Source organism: Rattus norvegicus, chromosome X (genome assembly GCF_036323735.1).
Source record: "Rattus norvegicus strain BN/NHsdMcwi chromosome X, GRCr8, whole genome shotgun sequence".
In the NCBI taxonomy this organism is placed as follows: domain Eukaryota; kingdom Metazoa; phylum Chordata; class Mammalia; order Rodentia; family Muridae; genus Rattus; species Rattus norvegicus.
This window is the reverse complement of record NC_086039.1, coordinates 6,791,791-6,817,307: the sequence shown is the minus strand read 5'-3', so window position 1 is coordinate 6,817,307 and position 25,517 is coordinate 6,791,791. Positions and strand designations below refer to the sequence as shown.

Below are 25,517 nucleotides of genomic sequence, written 5' to 3'. Positions count from 1 at the left end.
TTTTGATGGGGATTGCATTGAATCTGTAGATCGCTTTTGGTAAAATGGCCATTTTTAGTATATTAATCCTGCCAATCCATGAGCATGGGAGATCTTTCCATCTTCTGAGGTCTTCTTCAATTTCTTTCTTCAGTGTCTTGAAGTTCTTATTGTACAGATCTTTTACTTGCTTGGTTAAAGTCACACTGAGGTACTTTATATTATTAGGGTCTATTATGAAGGGTGTCGTTTCCCTAATTTCTTTCTCGGCTTGTTTCTCTTTTGTGTAGAGGAAGGCCAGTGATTTATTTGAGTTAATTTTATACCCAGACACTTTGGTGAAGTTGTTTATCAGCTTTAGTAGTTCTCTGGTGGAACTTTTGGGATCACTTAAATATACTATCATATCATCCGCAAATAGTGATATTTTGACTTCTTCTTTTCCGATCTGTATCCCTTTGATCTCCTTTTGTTGTCTGATTGCTCTGGCTAGAACTTCAAGAACTATACTGAATAAGTAGGGAGAGAGTGGGCAGCCTTGTCTAGTCCCTGATTTTAGTGGGATTGCTTCAAGTTTCTCTCCATTTAGTTTAATGTTAGCAACTGGTTTGCTGTATATGGCTTCTACTATGTTTAGGTATGGGCCTTGAATTCCTATTCTTTCCAGGACTTTTATCATGAAGGGGTGTTGAATTTTGTCAAATGCTTTCTCAGCATCTAATGAAATGATCATGTGGTTTTGCTTTTTCAGTTTGTTTATATAATGGATCACGTTGATGGTTTTCCGTATATTAAACCATCCCTGCATGCCTGGGATGAAGCCTACTTGAGCATGGTGGATAATTTTTTTGATGTGCTCTTGGATTCGGTTTGCCAGAATTTTATTGAGTATTTTTGCGTTGATATTCATAAGGGAAATTAGTCTGAAGTTTTCTTTCTTTGTTGGGTCTTTGTGTGGTTTAGGTATAAGAGTAATTGTGGCTTCATAGAAGGAATTCGGTAGTGCTCCATATGTTTCAATTTTGTGGAATAGTTTGGATAATATTGGTATGAGGTCTTCTATGAAGGTCTGATAGAATTCTTCACTAAACCCATCTGATCCTGGGCTCTTTTTGGTTGGGATACCTTTAAGCACTGCTTCTATTTCCTTAGGACTTATGGGGTTGTTTAATTGGTTTATCTGTTCCTGATTTAACTTCGGTACCTGGTATCTGTCTAGGAAATTGTCCATTTCCTGCAGATTTTCCAGTTTTGTTGAATATAGGCTTTTATAGTAAGATCTGATGATTTTTTGAATTTCCTCTGAATCTGTAGTTATGTCTCCCTTTTCATTTCTGATTTTGTTAATTTGGACGCACTCTCTGTGTCCTCTGGTTAGTCTGGATAAGGGTTTATCTATCTTGTTGATTTTCTCAAAGAACCAACTTTTGGTTCTGTTTATTCTTTCTATGGTCCTTTTTGTTTCTACTTGGTTGATTTCAGCTCTGAGTTTGATTATTTCCTGCCTTCTACTCCTCCTGGGTGTATTTGCTTCTTTTTGTTCTAGAGCTTTTAGGTGTGCTGTCAAGCTGCTGACATATGCTCTTTCCTGTTTCTTTCTGCAGGCACTCAGCGCTATGAGTTTTCCTCTTAGCACAGCTTTCATTGCGTCCCATAAGTTTGGGTATGTTGTACCTTCATTTTCATTAAATTCTAAAAAGTTTTTAATTTCTTTCTTTATTTCTTCCTTGACCAGGTTATCATTGAGTAGAGCATTGTTCAATTTCCACGTATATGTGGGCATTCTTACCTTATTGTTATTGAAGACCAGTTTTAGGTCGTGGTGGTCCGATAGCACGCATGGGATTATTTCTATCTTTCTGTACCTGTTGAGGCCCGTTTTTTCATATGGTCAATTTTGGAGAAAGTACCATGAGGAGCTGAGAAGAAGGTATATCCTTTTGCTTTAGGATAGAATGTTCTATAAATATCTGTTAAGTCCATTTGGCTCATGACTTCTCTTAGTCTGTCTATGTCTCTGTTTAATTTCTGTTTCCATGATCTGTCCATTGATGAGAGTGGGGTGTTGAAATCTCCTATTATTATTGTGTGAGGTGCAATGTGTGTTTTGAGCTTTAGTAAGTTTTCTTTTACGTATGTAGGTGCCCTTGAATTTGGGGCATAGATATTTAGGATTGAGAGTTCATCTTGGTGGATTTTTCCTTTGATGAATATGAAGTGTCCTTCCTTATCTTTTTTGATGACTTTTAGTTGGAAATTGATTTTATTTGATATTAGAATGGCTACTCCAGCTTGCTTCTTCCAATCATTTGCTTGGAAAGCTGCTTTCCAGCCTTTCACTCTGAGGTAGTGTCTGTCTTTGTCTCTGAGGTGTATTTCCTGTAGGCAGCAGAATGCAGGGTCCTCATTTCGTATCCAGTTTGTTAATCTATGTCTTTTTATTGGGGAGTTGAGGCCATTGATGTTGAGAGATATTAAGGAATAGTGATTATTGCTTCCTGTTATATTCATATTTGGATGTGAGGTTATGTTTTTGTGCTTTCATTCTCTTTGTTTTGTTGCCAAGACGATTAGTTTCTTGCTTCTTCTAGGGTATAGCTTGCCTCCTTATGTTGGGCTTTACCGTTTATTATCTTTGTAGTGCTGGATTTGTAGAAAGATATTCTGTAAATTTGGTTTTGTCATGGAATATCTTGGTTTCTCCGTCTATGTTAATTGAGAGTTTTGCAGGATACAGTGACCTGGGCTGGCATTTGTGTTCTCTTAGGGTCTGTATGACATCAGTCCAGGATCTTCTGGCCTTCATAGTTTCTGGCGAAAAGTCTGGTGTGATTCTGATAGGTCTGCCTTTATATGTTACTTGACCTTTTTCCCTTACTGCTTTTAATATTCTTTCTTTATTTTGTGAGTTTGGTGTTTTGACTATTATGTGACGGGAGGTGTTTCTTTTCTGGTCCAATCTATTTGGAGTTCTGTAGGCTTCTTGTATGCCTATGGGTATCTCTCTTTTTAGGTTAGGGAAGTTTTCTTCTATGATTTTGTTGAATATATTTACTGGTCCTTTGAGCTGGGAGTCTTCACTCTCTTCTATACCTATTATCCTTAGGTTTGATCTTCTCATTGAGTCCTGGATTTCCTGTATGTTTTGGACCAGTAGCTTTTTCCGCTTTACATTATCTTTGACAGTTGAGTCAATGATTTCTATGGAATCTTCTGCTCCTGAGATTCTCTCTTCCATCTCTTGTATTCTGTTGGTGAAGCTTGTATCTACAGCTCCTTGTCTCTTCTTTTGGTTTTCTATATCCAGGGTTGTTTCCATGTGTTCTTTCTTGATTGCTTCTATTTCCATTTTTAATTCCTTCAACTGTTTGATTGTGTTTTCCTGGAATTCTTTCAGGCATTTTTGCAATTCCTCTCTGTAGGCTTCTACTTGTTTATTAATGTTTTCCTGTGTTTTTCTAAGGGAGTTCTTCACTTCTTTCTTGAAGTCCTCCAACATCATGATCAAATATGATTTTGAAACTAGATCTTGCTTTTCTGGTGTGTTTGGATATTCCATGTTTGTTTTGATGGGAGAATTGGGCTACAATGGTGCCATGTAGTCTTGGTTTCTGTTGCTTGGGTTCCTGTGCTTGCCTCTCGCCATCAGATTATCTCTAGTGTTACTTTTTTCTGCTATTTCTGACAGTGGCTAGACTGTCCTATAAGCCTGTGTGTCAGGAGTGCTGTAGACCTGTTTTCCTGTTTTCTTTCAGCCTGTTATGGGGACAGAGTGTTCTACTTACGGGTGTGTAGTTTTTCCTCTCTACAGGTTTTCAGCTGTTCCTGTGGGCCTGTGTCTTGAGTTCACCAGGCAGGTCACTTGCAGCAGAAAAGTTGGTCTTACCTGTGGTCCCGAGGCTCAAGTTCGCTCGCGGGGTGCTGCCCACGAGCTCTCTATGGCGGCAGCAACCAGGAAGATCTGCGCCGCCGTTTCCGGGAGCTTCAGTGTACCAGGGTTCCAGATGGCGTTTGGTGTTTTCCTCTAGAATCAGTAATGTGTGCAGAGTGCCGTCTCTTCTGGATTCCCAGGCGTGTCTGCCTCTCTGAAGTTTTAGCTCTCCCTCCCATGGGATTTGGGTGCGGAGAACTGTTTATCTGGTCTGTTCCTTCAGGTTCTGGCGGTTTCTCAGGCACAGGGGTCCTGCAGCTCCTGGGCCCTCCCCCACGGGAACCCAGAGGCCTTATACAGTTTCCTCTTGGGCCAGGGATGTGGGCAGGGGTGGGCAGTGTTGGTGGTCTCTTCCGCTCTGCAGCCTCAGGAGTGCCCACCTGACCAGGCGGTGAGGTCTCTCTCCCACAGGGTCTGGGAACAGAGAGCTGCTGTGGGCAGGGATCCGCGGGTGTGGGACTCCCGGTAAACACAGTAAGTGCCCGGTCCTAGAGGAATTCTGCCTCTGTGTGTCCCGAGTTCACCAGGCAGTTCTCTTGCAGCAGAAAAATTGGTCTTACCTGTGGTCCTGAGGCTCAAGTTTGCTCGTGGGGTGCTGCCCACGAGCTCTCTGCGGCGGCAGCAACCAGGAAGATCTGCGTCGCCGTTTCTGGGAGCTTCAGTGCACCAGGGTTCCAGATGGCGTTTGGTGTTTTCCTCTGGAATCAGTAATGTGTGCAGAGTGCAGTCTCTTCTGGTTTCCCAGGCGTGTCTGCCTCTCTGAAGGTTTAGCTCTCCCTCGAATAGCAGTATTTTGAAACCTCAAATTACCCCATCTTACACCCAGTGAAATAAATACTTTTTCCAACACTGCCAGCTGGGTACCAAGTCATCAAACATATGAGCCTATGGGGTCGTTTTCGCTCACAGTATTCCCAATGGTTTGTGACAAATGTGAGTTGCCTAAGTCTCAATGATTCCAACACCAAACACAACCCATTATTAGTTCTTTAAGCTTTCCGCAATTCCATGATTAGCAGGAGAAATCACACTGTGGAGACTTAGTCCATCGCATTGCACCTTCAAAACTCCTGTGAGCAACAAACTGCAGTGGTTACTTCCAAGGGTGTCCAGAAGCAAGGTCTCATGATATAGTTATTACGAGCCTTTGATGGCTCTGATTTGAAAGACTTCAGAAAAGACTTTGAAAGAAACAAATCTGTCCTATGTGATACTGTAGGCAAGACACTTTGGTTGCTTGTCTTTTCTTGTTCATTAACAATCATTTCCTTTTTTTTTTTTAATATAGTCCAGGTTGGCTTTCTACTTAAGTAGCCCCAGCCTCCCAAATACTGGAATTACAGATGTACCTCATCCAGTCAGGGTAGTCATTTAAATTTTGACTCCAATATGAGACAAGTGTGAAAATGATGCAGCCAATAATGAGCTATTTTTATTTTTAGCCTCAATATAGTCACCCTAATATTTAAAGTAAGAAAGAAACAAGCAAAAGCCCATTGAAATGTTTGGAGGGTTCTTGAGCTAGTAGTGGCTTGTGAGGAATTAAAAATCGTTATTCTGAAAAGTAGCTGTGAATCTAATATAAAATTGCATTTCCATGAAAACACCTTGTCTGGTAACAGAATGTAGGTAGTACAGTCTGTCACCACATTGAGGTGTCATCTTCCAGAGTGCAGGAAACTCATTACCTTCCAGTGTCCTCCTAGGTCCTGAAAACCCAGAGTCTAGCATGGCTGTCCTCTAAGAGGCTCCACCCAGCAGCTGACTCAGACAGATGCAGACACCCACAGACAAACAGTGGATATTGCTTGGGGACTTTTATGGAAGAATGGGAGGAAGGATTGTGACCTCCTAAGGGGATAGGAACTCCACAGGAAGACCAACAGAGTCAACTAACCTAGACCCTTGGAACTTCCAGAGACTGAACCACCAACCAAAGAATGTTCATGGGCTGGACCTAAGCTTCTGAGTGGGGCCTATCCCAAAACTGTTGCCTATTTGTGGGATATATTCTTCTAGCTGGGCTGTCTTGTTTGGCCTCAGTGGGAGAGGATGTGCCTAGCCTCACAGAGACTTGATGTACCAGGTTGGGGAGGATAACCAAGGGGGGCCTCACCTGCTTAGAGGAAAAAGGGAGGGGTGACCAGGAGTGAGGCTGCCAGAGAGTGAGATGTAAAGAATATATATACTTTATTCCACTGTTGTCCACCACATACCATTGTTGTCCACCAGTGTCCATCACTCTCCACTACTGTTGTCCACCATTGTCCATTGATGTTCACCACATTCTACTGTTGTCCGCCACTGTCCACTACTGTTGTCCACCACTGTTCATCACTGTCCACCAATGTGGTCCACCACTGTTTTCCACTACTGTCCAGCATTATCCACCACTGTTGTCCACCAATGTTGTCCACTACTATTTTCCACCACTGTCCACTACTGTAAAGTATATATAAGTATATACCTTCCAGATCCAGGGGATTCTGAGGCATTCAATCAAATAAATTGATAAAATGGTCAAACAAGACAATACAAAACAAACACTCCCCCACTTCCAAAACAAAATCCCCTAGATATTTTTGAATTAAATTTAAGCAGAACTGAATTTATCTTGTTCAGCAGTCACATATAAGCCTATATTTTGATTAAATGATTAAGCTGCGTTTTGATGAATTTGCATATTTCCCCGATTTTATCTATTCAAAGAAATAATAGAAACTGGGAAGTAAAATTGTCCACTGTCCGGGTTTAAACAAAGCTGTTGAAAGAATCTGTATTGCCATCTTGTGGTCAAAAACTCCTCATTCATTCTCCTTAGAGATGGTATCCTGACTTGCATCTTCAATTATGTCCAGGCAGATTAGATGGTTCTAGAGAGGATGGAAGGCAGACCCCATGGGGCGAATGTTATTTTCCCTTTCCAACCCCTGGCTGGCTGGGGTGCTTGCTTTTTTGCCCTTGGCATAATAACAGGGAAGCCTTTTTTTTGTAGTTTTGCAAACAAGCACATTCTGAAAAAAAGAGTCATGTTCTTGGCTGTGCTTCTGTTTGGGGACTAGCAATTTAGGCTGTGGGATATTTCCATCAGAACAATGTGGAAAAGTCACAGTTTTATTACGGTAAGTGCTGGGCACACACAGCCACACACGCCCTAGATTTTCAACTTCCTCTTGATTATTGCTTCTGCTACCATTGTTGGCAGCTCCTATTGTAGATATTCTGTGGCTTCAGTATTCACATGACAAAACTGGACTTGCCCCTGCAGGAGGGGGAGCCCCAGACTTCAGGCTCTGCCTCTGATGAGGACCAGTGGGCCTTTCACCCATGCTAACTTTATTAACAAAAAAGAAGACACAGGTCCAGATCCAAGACCCAATGGCCACCTGCAATGCCCCTTCTATTTACTTTTATTTCTTTTAAGTTTTTCTCCTCTCCTCTCTGCATTGTCAGTTCTTTGAACAAGGGCTGTTATTTTATTGTGGACCTTTCCTACTTTTCCTGAACACATAATATCCACAATTGTACACCCCCCCCACACACAAGGGATTTCTTCTAGATCACTGTTAGAAAGTAGCTCTTGACAAAATGGGGTTGGCGTAGGCAGCTTAAGTCAAACACTGACAGAATGCCAGGCTTGACTGGTAGGTTGAGCTGGCTCTGGGCTATTTGGTGTACATTGAAAGATGAGTTACATCTTGTTCCTAGCCATCCTGTAATAGCTCCCCATTTGGTGCATAAAACTCCTACAGAAGTATAAGCAGAATTTCCCAACCATAAATAAGTCCCTATGCCTGATGGATTGTCAGAAAAAGAGGGCAGAGCTGTTCGGCCAAATCTAGGACTAAGAGATCTCAGTTTGTTCCAAATGAGATCACGGACAGACACTGTTTGCTTAGAATGCTGTTGAGAAGGGTTCTGGTGGTGTATCTGAGTTATATGGAAAGAATATATCAGTATGTGGTTGGGTACATGGTCCTCCACAACACTTCATCCTTTATAGAAAGTGTTGGAATATTTGTGTAGAGTCTAGGTACATCTCCAAAATTTTAATCATTTCTAGATGACTTACAATAACCTATATCATATGTAAATAATTATGCTGTGTTGCTTAGGGAAAGATAAAAAGGGAAAAACATGTTTACAGTTAATACAGATACTTTCATTTCAGAGTGTTTTTAGGTGGGTTCTCACTATGTTGCATAGACTGGCTTAGAACTCTTGAACTCCAGGGGTTCTTCTGCTTTAGAATCCAAAGTAACTAGGACTACAAGTAAGTACCCAGCTTAGTTTGGATCTGTGGTTGATGGAATCCACAGACATGGAATCCACTAATACAGAAGGCTGGCAGTATTAGGAACATCCGAGCTAGTTAACAAAACACCACTCTTATTGTTATGTCAGAGAATTACACTCTTGGCTTTGTATCCAAATGGTTTCTTGGAGTGGCAGTTAAATGCTTTTCACTGTTATCATTTTGGCCTAGGGTACGCTAATAGGTTAGGTGTCTATCACACGCTTTTAAAAGAATGGACTCACAAGATAGGCTAGGATTTTAATGACTCCATCCTTTTTTGAATTGGGATTTGTTCAGTGCACTTAGCATTAAGTTTTTTAAGGATATATTCATACCCAGACACAATGTTCTTGGATCATTTTTGTCCCCACCATATTTTCTTTTATTACAGAGCTAAAGTTCACATAACATGAAGTTAAACACTTTAACTACTGATTTCTTTTTTGATAAAAGGTCTCACTATGTAGTGCAGAATTGTTTCAGACTTGCCATTTTCCTGCTCCAACTTCCCAGAGCATAGGCAAACACTGTAATGCCTGGCCACTTTAGTTGTTTTAAACTATACAATTTGATGAGTTTTAGTACATTCACACAATGGTATGAAAACATCATTGGTACTTAAGCATAGAATCTGTTGATCCCCAAAGGAACTGTATCCCAAAAATAGTCACTCCGAATTCTCTCCTATTCTTAGATTTTTAGTCAACTACTAATCTATTTGTCTCTATTAATTGACCCACTGTGTCCATTTCTTATAAATAGAATTACACTTACCCTCTCTGTCTGATTTATTTTGTAGAGCATGTTTTCAAGGTTCATCTATGTGGCGGTGTGAATCAGTACTTTTTCCCTTGTTAGACCTGATTAATAAATAGTTCATGGTTTGAATATGACCCATTCTATTTAGCCATTCATCAGTTGATGGACATCTGGGTTGTTTCCACCATTTGTCTATTATAAGAGCACTGTTATATTTATTACAAGATTGTTTTAAACTCTTGTCTTCAATTTTCCTGGGTTACACTAGGTAAGAGTTTTTTCTATTTGAAACCAAATTTTGTGAAGAATATAAAAATAGGCATATGGATGATAATCAGATGAGATCTGAGAGCAGCAAAAAATAGCAAAAATTCAAGAGCTGGCAGGTTGTAGATGCCAAAGGCAAAGGATCTCTGGGAAGAAAGTATGACAAGAAAGGGAGAAGACTCTGCCAGAAAAGAATACTGATGACTTTGATCTTAGTGAATGAAAATCAATGGGATATTTCTAGAATCTATAAAATGATTGTTGATATTTTTTGTCTTTTGTTTTATAAGGAAGAAGAAAGTCTACTAGAGATGAAAAGATGGGTTAGGGAGGACCAAAGGAAAGTGTGGTTATGGTATGGGCTGTCTTACTAAGTGCTGGTAAGAGATGTTTGGGTAGAAAGAAGTGAAAACTTGTAAGTACATGTCAAATGCAAAATTAAAAAAAATGGATGGAGAAAATATTTGCATAATAAATAAAAGAAAGGGGATCATTTATTATCAAAACACCACATGTATTTCTTTGATGGCCTTTTTTTCCAATGCATTTCCTATCTCTAAACATACTAGGATGAAGGAATCAGGCAGAACAGAGAGCATGCACTGCCATTTTAGAAATGAGAAAATCCAGTGATAATAGGCTTCATGTCTGTCTGTGAAATAAACACAGCAGAGCCACAGAAGTCAAAGAATGTCAAATCTTGGAGGGCCTTTGAGCTTATCCAGAAGCCCTGTTCCTATTTCATTCTTCAGCAGGAAGGTCAAAGCAGAGTGAGGTAAGTCTAAGGCTTAAATTTAAGGCCACTGGTCAGTGAATGAAAGACTCAAGTCAGTAGTCTTTTCCTTGTCCTCTTAGAGATATTACAACATGAAAGAATTGGTAGTTTGTGAGCTTTCTGTCTCCATCATTGAGCCCAATGCTCCCGGGAGAGTAGGCTACATGTGATTCATCTCCAAATCCCAGTTGAAGCACAGTAGTTTGTTGAATGTATGAATGAGAACCCAAAGCACTCAATTTTTCCTGGGACTCTGTTTCAGCTTTTAGTGATAGAGTTGAGATTCAAGCACAGTTTTAATGCTCCATGGGTGTCTTAGTTAGGGTTTTCATTGGCGTGAAGAGACACTATGACCAAGAGCTCTTATGAAGGATGACATTTAGTTGGGGCTAGCTTACAGGTTCTGTAGTTTAGTCTATTATCATCAAGACAGAAAGCATAGCAGGATTCAGGCAGATGTAGGGGTAGAGGAGCTGAGAGTTCCACGTCTTGTTCCAAAGGTAACTAGAAGACCGGTGTCTAGGCAGCTAGGAGGAGAGTCTCCAAGCCCAACACCCACAGTGACACACTTCTTCAACAAGGCCATGCCTACTCCAACAAGGCCACACCTTCAAATAGTGCCACTCATTGGGTCAAGCATATTTAAACCATCAAAATGGGTCTCTGGCCTACACCTTGATGTCCACATATGCTAATACAGGTGACTCCAGATGTGCTTTGAACTTATCAGGACTTGCAGGATAATTCTCAGTCTATTGTTATTATGAAAGTGTCTAGGGCACAAGGGGAATAGTTTACCTTAGTCTACAGCAGTGTTTTTCAACTTCTGGGTTGACACTCATATAGGATATCCTGCATATCAGATATTTACATTATAGTTCATAACTAGCAAAATTACAGTTATGAAGTAACAATGAAATAATTTTATGGTCGAGGGTCATAACAACAAGAGGAACTGCATTAAAGTATTGCAGCATTAGGAAGGGTGAGAACCACTGGTCTAGAGCCTAAGACTGATCTAGCTACCTTGTAATGACTGTAATTTATGGGAGGCATGAAGGTTCTTGTGTTCACAGATAAGGACTAGAGGAACCAGGAATATTAAACACATATAGCTGTCTCTCCAAGGAGAGAAATGTATAACCTGTTTTCCACCCATAAGGCTGGGAGAAGACTGGTGACTTTTCTATTGTATGACAGAGACATGAGCTTGTCTCAAGAGCTTGTCAATCTATCGGACCTATAATTATGGAAGATGTCACAGGTACTTTATGAAAGTATAAATGAAGTCATGTCTTAAGCTTTCTTGTGCACATGGGATTTAGTTATCACCAGGAAGCTATTCACCAAATTTTGCTGAGTTTAGCTATGTCTTAAATAAACATCTTGAGTTCAGACTCCTGAAGTTTTAACCCACTGGCTACTTAGTTGTGTTGAATGAACTATTTTCATTGCTCCCTGGAATGGGATCATCACTCTGCTGTCTGGTGTGATAGCAGAGATCCTCACAGACTTTGGAATGCATCTTGTATATCAGAAAGTTCCTTCTTTTGCAATGTTTCTCAGTTTCAAGATGGAAATAGTCTTGCCTTGGGGGACTGTGTGTCTCACTATGAACTTGTTAGCTAGGGGAAAAGGACTGCCTTGGAAACCACAACTTTATCCAGTGTCACATGGTACCTTTTAGACCAGGACCGTTCTTTTTCTGACACCAGATTTCAGAACAGTTTTCACATGTACTAGTCAGGATTCCTAAAGGAACAGAACAGAATCAATGGTGTGTGTGTGTTGTGTGTTGTGTGTTGTGTGTTGTGTGTGTGTGTGTGTGTGTGTGTGTGTGTGTGTTACAGTCTCATTATGTAGTTAAAACTGGCCTCCAACTTTGTGGCATGCTCCTGCTTTTACTTTCTGACTACTGAGATGACAGTCACATGCAACCATTTCTGGCCTTTGTGTGGGAGCTTCTGTAGAGAGCAGCACAGCTCACCTGAGGGTTGAGAAAGCACCCAGGGGGAATGTTGCAGGTAAGTTTAACCCTGTCCGAGGAGTGGTCTGGTAAGGGCTCCTAAGGGTTTCAAAGCTTCAGGTCAAAGATGACAGTCAGAGACTATTTATTAAATAACCACTGAGGATCACATAGAAGAGAGTGGTAGATGACAATATGACAGAGCGTTACAAGACAATTTTGATTAGTTCCTTTCTTGTCGCAAGCCACTCTGTTTTATAATTGTTTTGTCACACATTAGATAAACCAATATTTCTGCTTTTTGTTAGAGCAGTGGTTCTCAACTTTGCCAAGGCTATGACCCTTTAATACATATAGTTTCTCATGGTAAGCTCCAACCATAAAATCGTTTTTGTTGCTACTTCATAACTTTATTTTTGCTACTGTTACGAATTGTAAACCAATATCGGTGTTTTCTGATCATTGGAAGAGACTCCTGTGGGAGGGTCATTCAACCCCCAAAGGGGTGATAACCTACAAGTTTGAGAGCTTCTGTGTTCTGAGGTATAAGGTGTGATGTATGAGTGAATGTCTCTTGCCACCCCTCATTCCACCCATGGCCCACACTCACCTGCACCAGGTCAGGTGTGAGGCGCTTGGCCTGAAGCCATTTCTGGAACCTTCCTGTTTTCCGAAGGATGCGCTCAATGCTGCAGGTCTTTGGTCCTGATGCAGAGGCACAGATCCTCTTGTCAGAGATCTCACTTTGGTACTTGCTGACCAGTCGAGAAATCTCCACAGGGCGCCAGGTTTTAGAGTCATCTGAGTAATTTGCAGCATAAGAAAGCAAGTCCTGAGAAGGCAGTCCCAAGTGGGAAACCAGTGAGTTGTCCAACCTGCAGGAAGCATAGGACAAACATGTAAGTTAGAGGTCAGCAGAGCTGAGAAGCAGAAAAATGGGACAATAGCCTGTCTGATCATTTCTCTTCCTTTGATTTATTCTAAACTCCTTTTACAAAAGGATTATCTGTATTTGGCCAAACATAAGATGTGAAAAGAAGTCACTCGGAAACTATCAGGACCTCCAACGTACAGAAGGGCCAACTGTGGCTCTTTGAACATCAACTTCATCATCCTGAGTGAGCTAACCCAATCACAGAAAGACGTACATGGTATGCACTCATTGAAAAGTGGCTATTAGCCCAAATGCTTGAGTTACCCTAGATGCCTAGAACAAATGAAACTCAAGACGGATGATCAAAATGTGAATGCTTCACTCCTTCTTTAAAAGGGGAACAAGAATACCCTTGGCAGGGAAGAGAGAGGCAAAGATTAAAACAGAGACTGAAGGAACACCCATTCAGAGCCTGCCCCTCATGTGGCCCATACATATACAGCCACCCAATTAGACAAGATGGATGAAGCAAAGAAGTACAGGCCGACAGGAGCCAGATGTAGATCGCTCCTGAGAGACACAGCCAGAATACAGCAAATACAGAGGCGAATGCCAGCAGCAAACCACTGAACTGAGAATAGGACCCCCGTTGAAGGAATCAGAGAAAGAACTGGAAGAGCTTGAAGGGGCTCGAGACCCCATATGTACAACAATGCCAAGCAACCAGAGCTTCCAGGGACTAAGCCACTACCTAAAGACTATACATGGACTGACCCTGGACTCTGACCCCATAGGTAGCAATGAATATCCTAGTAAGAGCACCAGTGGAAGGGGAAGCCCTGGGTCCTGCTAAGACTGAACCCCCAGTGAACTAGACTGTTGGGGGGAGGGCGGCAATGGGGGGAGGGTTGGGAGGGGAACACCCATAAGGAAGGGGAGGGGGGAGGGGGATGTGTGCCCGGAAACCGGGAAAGGAAATAACACTCGAAATGTATATAAGAAATACTCGAGCTCTCTGCTCCCAAACCCCGTGGGAGAGAGACCTCACCGCCTGATCAGGTGGGCACTCCTGAGGCTGCAGAGCGGAGGAGACCACCAACACTGCCCACCCCTGCCCACATCCCTGGCCCAAGAGGCAACTGTATAAGGCCTCTGGGTTCCCGTAGGGGAGGGCCCAGGAGCGGCAGGATCCCTGCGCCTGAGACACCGCCAGAACCTGAAGGAAACAGACCGGATAAACAGTTCTCTGCACCCAAATCCCGTGGGAGGGAGAGCTAAACCTTCAGAGAGGCGGACACGCCTGGGAAACCAGAAGAGACTGCACTCTGTGCACATCCAGACGCCAGAGGAAAACACCAAACGCCATCTGGAACCCTGGTGCACGGAGGCTCCCGGAAAGAGCGGCGCAGATCTTCCCGGTTGCTGCCGCCGCGGAGAGGACTTAGGCAGTACCCCACGAGCAAACTTGAGCCTTGGAACCACAGGTAGGACCAACTTTTCCCCTGCAAGAAACCTGCCTGGTGAACTCAAGACACAGGCCCACAGGAACAGCTGAAGACCTGTAGAGAGGAAAAACTACACGCCCGAAAGCAGAACACTCTGTCCCCATAACTGGCTGAAAGAAAACAGGAAAACAGGTCTACAGCACTCCTGACACACAGGCTTATAGGACAGCCTAGCCACGGTCAGAAATAGCAGAACAAAGTAACACTAGAGATAATCTGATGGCGAGAGGCAAGCGCAGGAACCCAAGCAACAGAAACCAAGACTACATGGCATCATCGGAGCCCAATTCTCCCACCAAAGCAAACACTGAATATCCAAACACACCAGAAAAGCAAGATCTAGTTTCAAAATCATATTTGATCATGATGCTGGAGGACTTCAAGAAAGACATAAAGAACTCCCTTAGAGAACAAGTAGAAGCCTACAGAGAGGAATCGCAAAAATCCCTGAAAGAATTCCAGGAAAACACAATCAAACAGTTGAAGGAATTAAAAATGGAAATAGAAGCAATCAAGAAAGAACACATGGAAATAACCCTGGACATAGAAAATCAAAAGAAAAGACAAGGAGCTGTAGATACAAGCTTCACCAACAGAATACAAGAGATGGAAGAGAGAATCTCAGGAGCAGAAGATTCCATAGAAACCATTGACTCAACTGTCAAAGATAATGTAAAGCGGAAAAAGCTACTGGTCCAAAACATACAGGAAATCCAGGACTCAATGAGAAGATCAAACCTAAGGATAATAGGTATAGAAGAGAGTGAAGACTCCCAGCTCAAAGGACCAGTAAATATCTTCAACAAAATCATAGAAGAAAACTTCCCTAACCTAAAAAAAGAGATACCCATAGGCATACAAGAAGCCTACAGAACTCCAAATAGATTGGACCAGAAAAGAAACACCTCCCGTCACATAATTGTCAAAACACCAAACGCACAAAATAAAGAAAGAATATTAAAAGCAGTAAGGGAAAAAGGTCAAGTAACATATAAAGGCAGACCTATCAGAATCACACCAGACTTTTCGCCAGAAACTATGAAGGCCAGAAGATCCTGGACAGATGTCATACAGACCCTAAGAGAACACAAATGCCAGCCCAGGTTACTGTATCCTGCAAAACTCTCAATTAACATAGATGGAGAAACCAAGATATTCCATGACAAAACCAAATTTACACAATATCTTTCTACAAATCCAGCACTACAAAGGATAATAAAGGGTAAAGCCCAACATAAGGAGGCAAGCTATACCCTAGAAGAAGCAAGAAACTAATCGTCTTGGCAACAAAACAAGGAGAATGAAAGCACACAAACATAACCTCACATCCAAATATGAATATAACAGGAAGCAATAATCACTATTCCTTAATATCTCTCAATATCAATGGCCTCAACTCCCCAATAAAAAGACATAGATTAACAAACTGGATACGCAATGAGGACCCTGCATTCTGCTGCCTACAGGAAACACACCTCAGAGACAAAGACAGACACTACCTCAGAGTGAAAGGCTGGAAAACAACTTTCCAAGCAAATGGTCAGAAGAAGCAAGCTGGAGTAGCCATTCTAATATCAAATAAAATCAATTTTCAATTAAAAGTCATCAAAAAAGATAAGGAAGGACACTTCATATTCATCAAAGGAAAAATCCACCAAGATGAACTCTCAATCCTCATCTTCGGTTGGTTTATATACAAGTGTGCAATTTCTAGGCTTGAAAGTAAAATGATGCTATCTGGTGCTGGATAGAGGAGCCTTATTTTTTATTATGGCAGCTTGCTATTTTTGTAACATGGTGATTTGGTTGAACACAATAAAGTACAGTAGTAACTGATCTCCCCCTCTTCCTGGATGAGTGAGGAGATGATTAAATGTTGATGTCAGCATCCATGCGCATATTCAGATGAGCTTCTGCTTCTGTTGAAAAGGATGCTGTGTTTGATTGTGGTCCGAAGCTTTGAAGCACTACTTGGCATCTCCTTCCTTGGAGGTCTCACTGTTTAAACATAACAGATTTGATAGCTTGTTGGTAAGGTGAGGTCCAGCTTGTCTCCACTAGGTCATCTTCATGTGAATCCGGTGGTTATACGGTTTTGTTCTAGGGATATTTCATTTTTTTAATAACGGTTTTAGCTGACATTCATGGAGAGAATGAATCCTTAGAAGTGTGCCACTAGTGAAAGGAAATCCTGTCTAGAGTATGTTTCTTTACAAAGCTGTGTCACACCATCCTTTGGGCCCTCTGCTGGAAAAGTAGAATCAAGTCTCAAATAATGCCTTTTAAATTGTATCCTCTAGTATTATAGATGTAGGACAGTACTGTATCATACCTCTGTGGATGTAAAATAGCTTGTACCTGCTTTATGATACGTAGTAGTGACCGTGCTTTATCAGAGCTGTTTTTAATGATGTTGCTCAGAATGTTTTCTTTCCAGATGATGATTGAGAAGCTAATTTAAAAAAAAAATGGTGCCAGGTACCACAAGAGTAACAGAACTGTGCTGTTTTCTCGGGTTTTGTTTTTTTACTTTTTTTTTTTAATGGAGTGTGCTGGATGTCTCTACAGTTTTGTTCAGATGACTGCAGAACCTGGAAAAGCTGTTGCTGCTGTTGATGCATAACACACTGCTATTATTGGTCTTTTTATATAAATATAAATATATATATACAGATATATAATTTGAATTTTTTGAAACTTTACCTGTGCTGTCAACTTTCGAAAAAAGTATCCCCGTTTACTGTGTTGAGTTGGCACTGTACAGAAATTAACAGCCATATTGGTCTAGAAATGTTGAACTTAAGTTTTTTCCATTTGTACAGGGGTAACACACTGTATTAAATATGTAAGGTCTTATATACGTGGGTTTGATTACAAAAACTAATAAAGTATTCTCTAAATAAAAAAAAATGAAAAAGAAAAAAAAAAGAAAAAAAAATAAGTTACAAGCTAGTTTGTGAACACACCTAGCTTATGACCTAGGCTTTTATTCATGAATAAATAGCCTCTGAGTTATTCGGGAACTGGGGTGTGGGTAGAAAAGCTCATGGTTATAAATGATTTTAAAATATAAGTTATTTTTAAATTTGGTCAAATGCAAAAAAAAAAAAAGGGGGGGGGAAACAAGAATACCCTTGGGAGGGAACAGAGGCTGAAGGAACACCCATTCAGAGCCTGCCCCACATGTGGCCCATACATATACAGCCACCAAACTAGATAAGATGGATGAAGCAAAGAAGTGCAGGCTGATAGGAACTGGATATAGGTCTCTTCTGAGAGACACAGCCAGAATATGGCAAATACATAGGCGAATGCCAACAGCAAACCACTGAACTGAGAACTGGACCCCGGTTGAAGGAATCAGAGAAAGGACTGAAAGAGCTTGAAGGGGCTTGAGACCCCATATGAACAACAATGCCAACCAACCAGAGCTTCCAGGGACTAAGCCACTACCCAAAGACTATACATGGACTGACCCTGGGCTCCAACTGCATAGGTAGCAATGAATAGCCTAGTAAGAGCACCAGTGGAAGGGGAAGCCCTTGGTCCTTCCAAGACTGAACCCCCAGTGAACGTGATTGTTGGGGGGAGAGCAGTAATGGGAGGGAGGATGGGGAAGGGAACACCCATATAGAAGGGGAGGGGAAGGGATCAGGGGGATGTTTGCCTGGAAACTGGGAAAGGTAATAACAATTGAAATATAAATAAGAAATATCCAATTTTATAAAGATGGAGAGAAAAAAAAAAGAGTAAGCTGCCTAATTAGCAGTAGATAGCCAACAGAAAATGAACTCAATGGTATCTTTGGAGGTTCTTTGTCTTATAATGTTAAGTAAGGGCTTTCCTCCACCCTTACAGATCTTTTTGTATATTTTATGGCTTCTAGGTTTGTGTTTTCATGGGATTCTTGTGTGTGAGACTCTGTGTGTCTCTGAGTCTATGTGCATTTTTTTAAATGCTTTTTCTTTGGCTCTTTTGTCACATTCCAATTTGTTTTTTGATTTATCTTAGTTTATTCCTTAGATGCCTTTTCTTTTAGAATGAGAGAAAGAAAGGATGTGGATCTGAATGAAAGGAGATGTGAGAAGGACCTGGAAAGAGTAGGGTGAGTGGAAACTGATCAGAATATATTGTATGAAAAAAATCCATTTTCAATTAAAGGAAAAAAAATTTCCAGTTCATAAAGTGCTCTGGTTAATCATTCTGCACTTCTTTTCTGATTCATAGTGGTTATCCTGTGATGTAGATATGATTATTCTCAGTTTGTAATGAGAAGAGCAAACCCACAAAAGAACAACTCTGAGTGTCAGGCCTACAGCCAGAACTCAGCACAGCTCAGCCCTACAGTGCTAAAGATTTCACTCTTTTGCTTTCCAGAACATCGATGAAAAATGTTCAACTTCTGACCTTTCCACCTCCACCTCCCAGTACTGAGATTATGGTGCACCACTATTCTTGATTTAAATGGAACTGTGGATTGAAACAAAGCTTTGTGCATGTCAAGCAAACACTCTACCTATTTAGAGAAATAAAACAAAGACCAGAGGTAAAAACAGAAGATTTCACAATTTCCTTTTTAAAGCTAAAATGATGACAATGATGATGATTTTGTTGTCGTTGTTGTTTGGGAACATTATTTTGCCATTATGTAGCTCAGGACAGAGCTACTTATCGCTCCAAATATTTTGATGTTTGATACAATGCAAGAGAGATGAGAGATCAGTGAGCTTAGGAGTCACTGAATAAGGTGACGTGAAATTAGTCAAAGATTTCAATTGATTAACAAGCAATAAATAACAGTGTAAATTTCTTGTAAAAAAAAAAGAAATACTCAAATTAATAAAAAAAATAAATTAAAAAAAAGATAATAGCTTTACACTTTTGGTTCTTTTTATACTCCACTCTTGCCTTACAGATATGGAAACAGAAGCAAATAGAGCTTAAGTGTCTTGTTCAAAATCTAACACAATGTTGACAGTCAGGGTCATAAATCCCCAAGTATTTTGCTTAATGTACTCTTATTTGTCTAAGCCACTCATATTTTGACCAATGCTTGGGTCTTGAAAACAGTTTTCTCCAAGAGTCTCTTGGGCTTGAGCTTGAAAGACCACAATACCCCCATATCTAACCCCAAGAAGCACCACCAACATTGATTTAAGTCATCAACAACAAGCAAATTTCAGGCAGCCATGTCTGATTAATTTCCATTAAATTTGAAGCCATCTGGTTCCAGCAGGTATGTGATTGTGCACTGTGGTTTGGTCAGCTTTTAATCCTCCTCAGGGGAAAGGCACCAGTCTATTATCATCTGCTGATTTCCTAGACTCATGGCTACCCTATTTAAAGAGTCACATCTCCAGCTGTGTGCTGACATTTCCATCAGGGAAGAATGTTGAATCTGCTTTTGATTTATGTGTGAAAAAATTACTCAGAAAAGTTTGCCTTTATTATTATTAACTGAAGGTCATATTGCAAGTGAAAATCAGACTACATCAAATACTGAACTTAAAGGAGATTTTTAAATTCTTGCCATTAAACACTATTAAATGACTGAGTAGCACCTGCTAATGAGTTTTGACTAGTATATTTTCAATGAATTAGAATTTTGATGAACCCCAAACTGTATATTGTTTCATTTGCTTACTCATAATTCAGCTTTGCTTAGAGATTACATGTTTTCCACTGATTATTTGTTTGTTATTTGTAGTACTGTGGATGAAGCTCAGGGCCTTGTGTATGCTACCAAAATGTACTACAACTGAATCACACTTCCAGTTAATTCCTAGTATTTAGATAGTAAGGCAAGCCACAGACAAAATTAAGGGGAAAAGGTCAACAAGGGACAAGAGCTGGAGCATTCAGGTCTCTGAGGCTCTTTCATATTAGAGCTCCAGCCTCTCACAGTTGGTAAATGCTCTCAGCAAGATACTTCTGCAGTGCAATGGTGCAAATTGCAATGGTTGCAAGCACAAGGGGTTCTTCTCAAGAACCTTGCCATAGGAATATTGAAGATTAACTTGTAAAAAGCTCAAAAAAGTAAACATTTCCAGAAGCTTCAGGACAACTGTGGGGACTCATTTTCCCTTCTAAGAAGGACTAGAAAGGGCTCAGGGCCCTGAGGTAGTCCTGCTTCCAGTAGCTTCTCTTAGTCATGAAGTACCAAACCTACAAAGCTCCTGGAACTTCAGATTTACAATGAGATGATAATGATAGTAATATACACTTAAAAAATCTTTAAGTATGTCAACTTCCTTCTTAAATGCTTTTTGTATAATTAATCTGTTTAATCTTTGTTTTTTTTTTTTTTTTTCGGAGCTGGGGACCGAACCCTGGGCCTTGCACTTGCTAGGCAAGCGCTATACCACTGAGCTAAATCCCCAACCCCTTGTTTAATCTTTGTGAGTGATATTAAAAATTGTACCCAGGTCAACAAACACATTAGGCAAATGTTCTACTACCGAGCTACCTCTTCAGCACAAAATCCTTTCAATATACCTATGAGGTTGATAGCATTATGAATTGTACAGATGAAGACCCTGAAACATGGAATGACTACATCATTTTTCCAAAGACATTTGATCAGGAATTGGAAAAAATGGCATTCAAGGATGCAAAGCTTGAAACCTTCACTACTTTCCCAATGTTTATTCCTATAATAGTCCATTTTATGAATTTAGCTCATAAGAGAAGTTCAATAATATTATTAAAGGCTAGAACTGACAAATCCTGAAAGCATATTCTGACATTGTGCCCTTGTTTTGGGGTCCTTGTGCATTTTGTTTTGGGGACAAGAAAGGGGAAGACAGAGTATATGTGACTTGTCTGAAGAATCAAAGAAAGTTAGTGATAAAGGGACGTAACTCCCAGGGCTTCCACTCAACTAACTTGTAGAGTTGAATGGAAAGAAATTTCCTACTCTGTGGGACAAGGTCATTGTCCTTTTTTTCTGTTGTCATTTTCTGAGGAGATTCTGATGTGATGACAACATGTTTTGGTAGGTGATCTGTAGGTTCAGCAATGGCTAAGGGAATTCCCTACTGAATTTGACAGAAAAACAGACAGGTTCTCCCCCATTCAAAATCATGTGACATTTACTACTGCAAAGGGGAAATGTGTATCTCCCAGTGTCAGTATCTGCCTACTTCACTAACTAGAAGAATGAAAACATGGACCCTGATCTTCATTTACTAAAATGTCTATAATCCTGAGTTTAGAATATCAAAAAGAAAACAAATGAAACAAACAAAAATGAAAACAAACAAACAAACAAACAAACAAAAAAACAAAAATCAACCCCGAAAACAACAGGCAACATTCGATTTTCTTTTGAATTGAGGTCACGGGCATGATTGAAGTGAGATTGGTCGAATTTCTTACTCCGTGAAAGGTAGACTAACAGGACTATACATCCTCAGAACTGGGAGAAATATTAAGGTGAGTAGGACAATTAGGTGTTTGGTAGTAATGGTGGGAATTGGAGAGACTATACTAGAATTAGAATGAAATTTTCTCTTCTACTGTGTTCAAACATACCTCAAGTATTTCTTTTCTCTTTTCTCTTTTAATCCCTCAGCTCTATACTGAACCCAAAAATCATCAGTCTTCTTTCTAAAACTCTCAGGATACAGTCATTGTTATTAGCACAGTCCACAATGCTCTTAAAAGGCTCATCACCTGCTGTTTATTCTCCTTGTAAGCTTGGGTTGTTCTCACTAAACTGCTGGCTACTCTTAGATAATTGTATCCTTTCAAGCCCCTGACATGCCCTTCCCTTTCTCTGAAACAATCTTCTTCTTTCTTATCTGGATAACACCTACTTAACCTTTTAAACCCCAGACAAGTAATGCTCCTTCTGATCTTCATTCATTTTACTCTTCTTTGAGATAACTTTCTTTTTACGTGGTCCCATGACCCTCTGCAATGACCATTTTATATATTGTGCTTTAGCCATGAATTTGCTCCCTTGTTTTCTCAATAATAAGATCCTCCAGGGAAAGGAACAGTTTCTTCTTTCAACTTTATAACTCAAGAGTTTAGCAGAGAGCTTCTTACCAAGATAATACTCAATATCTTGCAGTTGGATGAATGAATGCTTCGATGTGTAGATGGGCCATGGTGAATATTTAGATGTAAGATGCATATGTGAGGAGATGTTCAAAGAATAGGGTCATAGAATGGGTAAAATGATGGTTGGGGTGGAAGAATGCATGAAAGACTGTCTGGATGAGTGAGCAGTTAAATAGTAGATGAATGGGCACAGGGAAAGGTTGATGAATGACAGATTATGTAGGTACTAGAACTGCCAACGCTTCTGAATTGGGGTTAGGTTCTGAATTAAAGCAATAATTACTGCCTGCTTTGGTAAGAGTTAAATTTCACTGTGAATTTAAATGGATTCTCAATTACCTGAGGCCTCTTGGATGTGCCTTTTAGGGGTTTCTAGAAAGGTTGGACAGAGGCAGAAAGACTCATCCTGAATGTGGGTGGCACTATTCCATGTACTAGGGCTCTGGACTAAGTAAAAAGAGAAAAAAGGAGAAAGCCAACTGAACACCAGCATACACCTCATTCTATTTCCTGACTGCCAATGCTATACAGCCAGCTGCTGCTCCCTCCGGTGGCCACAGAGCTGCCAAGTCTTCCCTGGCATACCTTCCCTGCTATGATGGACTGGATTGCTCTCAATCTATAGGGTACAATAAACTCTGCCTCCATCAATGTCCTGTTTTTGTTTGTTTGTTTTTTGTTTTCTTAATGTACAGAGCTAAACAGAGAAATCTCAACAGAGGAATCTCAAATGACTGAGAAGCACTTAACAAAATGTCTAACATCTTTATTCATCAGGGAAATGCAAAGCAAAACGACCCTGAGGTTCCACCTTACACCAACAAGAATGTCTAAGATAGAAAACTCAAGTGATTGGGTGCTGGAGAGATGGATCAGTGCTTAGGAGCACTATGGGCTCTTCCAGAGGTTCAACCCCCAGCACCCACATAGCAGGTCACAACTGTCTAACTTCAGTTCCAGAAGACCCCACACCCTTATACATACATACGTGCAGGTAAAACACCAATATCCTGAGTGAGGAAACCCAGGTCCAAAAGAGCAGTCATTCTATGCACTCACTAATAACTGTATATTAGCCAAAATGTACAGAATATCATGGTACATCCCACAGACCCAAAGAAAGGAAACAAGAAGGAAGGCCCAAGTGCAGGTGCTCGAATCCCACTTAGAAGGGAAAACAAAATCACAGGAGGCAGAGGGAGGGAGGGACATGAGTGGGAGGGGGGAAGGGAAGTAGAGTGACAGGATCAGGTGTGGAGAGAGACAGGAGAGAGGGCCAGAGGGACAGGAGAATGAACAGAAATATACAGCTGCCATTGGTGAGGGTGGGAGACGGGCAGAACCTCTAGAAAATAGGAGAGACCTGGAAAGGAAGAGGTTCCCAGGAGTAAATAATGTGGTGACCTTAGCTAAAATGCCCAACAATGGAGAGATGGAACCTGAATAGACCACCTCTGGTAGTCAGCCAGACTCCAGAGTGGAGGAATAAGGACACTAACCCACATACAAAACTTTTGACCCAAAGTTTTGGTCCTGTGTAAAGGAGATACAGGGACAAAAATGGAGCAGAGACTGAATGAATGGCTGACCAGTGACTGTATCAATTTGGGATCCATCCCATGGACAAGCCCCAAACCCTGACACTATTACTGATGCCATTTTGTGTGCACAGACAGGAGCCCTAGCATGGCTGTCCTCTGAGAGGCTCTAGCTAGCAGCTGACTGAGGCAAATGAAAATATAGCTGAACCTTGGACAGAGGTTGCAGGTCAAGGACCCCTATGGAAGAGTTAGGGGAAGGACTGAAGGCTCTGAAGGCGATGGCAACCCCACAGGAAGACTAAAAGTGTCAAATAAACTGGACCCCTGGGAGCTTCCAGAGATTGAACTACCAACCATACAGGGACTGGTTTGAGGCCCCTAGGCACATATCCAGCAGAGGGCTGCCTTATCTGGACTCCATGGGAGATGTGCCTAATCCTCTAAAGACTTGATGCCCCAGGGTGGGAGGGGCAGCATTTGGGATTTAAATAAATAAATAAATAAATAAATAAATAAATAAATAAATAAGGAGCACCTGAGAAAGATACCTGACATCAACCTCTGGCCTTCGCTCACACATACAAACCAGAGCATTTGTATTCAAATTCTCATGTCCATACAGTCACACACACACACAGCATATGCGTGCACATGTGAACCTGTGCAAAGATCCAGTCATTCTTATATACACTTTAAGGACTTTAGTAGTATATAAAGAATACTTGTTCTCATTATTAAATATTCTTTTCCAAAATCTGATTTTAATGGCTTCATGATATTCAGTTACATCAACCAGCTATAATATACTTAACTAACCCTCTATCTTGAGACAAAACAAACATTTTTCACTTTTCAATATAAACAGTGATGTGTCAAACATTCCTGCAGTAAGATTCTGTGCATCTCCCTTATTAATTCCCTGTGACAAACTCTTAAGAATGGTATATTTGGATGAATATACTTAGCCAAGATGCCTAACGGTGGGGACATGGAAGCAGAAGGTCCTCCTGTAGGTAGGACCTCCCTTCAATGGAGGGATAGGGAAATCAACCCACCTAACAAAACTTTCAACACGAATTTGTCCTGACTAAAAGAAATGCAGAGATGGAGCAGAGACTGAAGGAATGATCAACCAATAACTGGCCCAACTCAAAACCCAACCCATGGGCAAGCACCGAGCCCTGACACTACTGATACTCTCTTATGCTTCCAGTCAGTAGTCTAGCATAACTGTCCTCTAAGAGGCTCTGCCTAACAGAGGACTGAAACAGATGTAGATACCCACAGCCAAACATTGGATAGGGAACCCCACAGGAAAACCAACAAAATCAACTAACCTGGACCCCTGGGAGCTCTCAGAGATTGAACCACCAACAAAAGAACACACATGGGCTGGAATGAGGCTCCCATTTTATTTTTGAGACAAGTTCTCTCACAAGACCTGGAGCTCTCTGGTTCAGCTAGCCTGGCTGATCAATGAACTGCAGGATCATGCCCTTCTCTGCCTTCCCAACACTAAGATTATGTTTGTTTGTTCATTTGCTTGTTTGTTTGAA

The 25,517-nt window shown here is 40.9% G+C and overlaps 1 protein-coding gene across 2 annotated transcripts in view; it reads right to left on the bottom strand.

The window, feature by feature from the left end:
- Dipk2b (divergent protein kinase domain 2B) overlaps positions 1-25,517 on the bottom strand; it is a 69,459-nt gene that overhangs the window by 40,538 nt on the left and 3,404 nt on the right. For both annotated transcript variants that reach the window (XM_039100232.2, XM_039100233.2), the window contains exon 2: positions 12,585-12,849. In XM_039100232.2, coding sequence (XP_038956160.1) covers positions 12,585-12,849 — 265 coding nt within the window. The remainder of the gene's footprint in view (positions 1-12,584; positions 12,850-25,517) is intronic.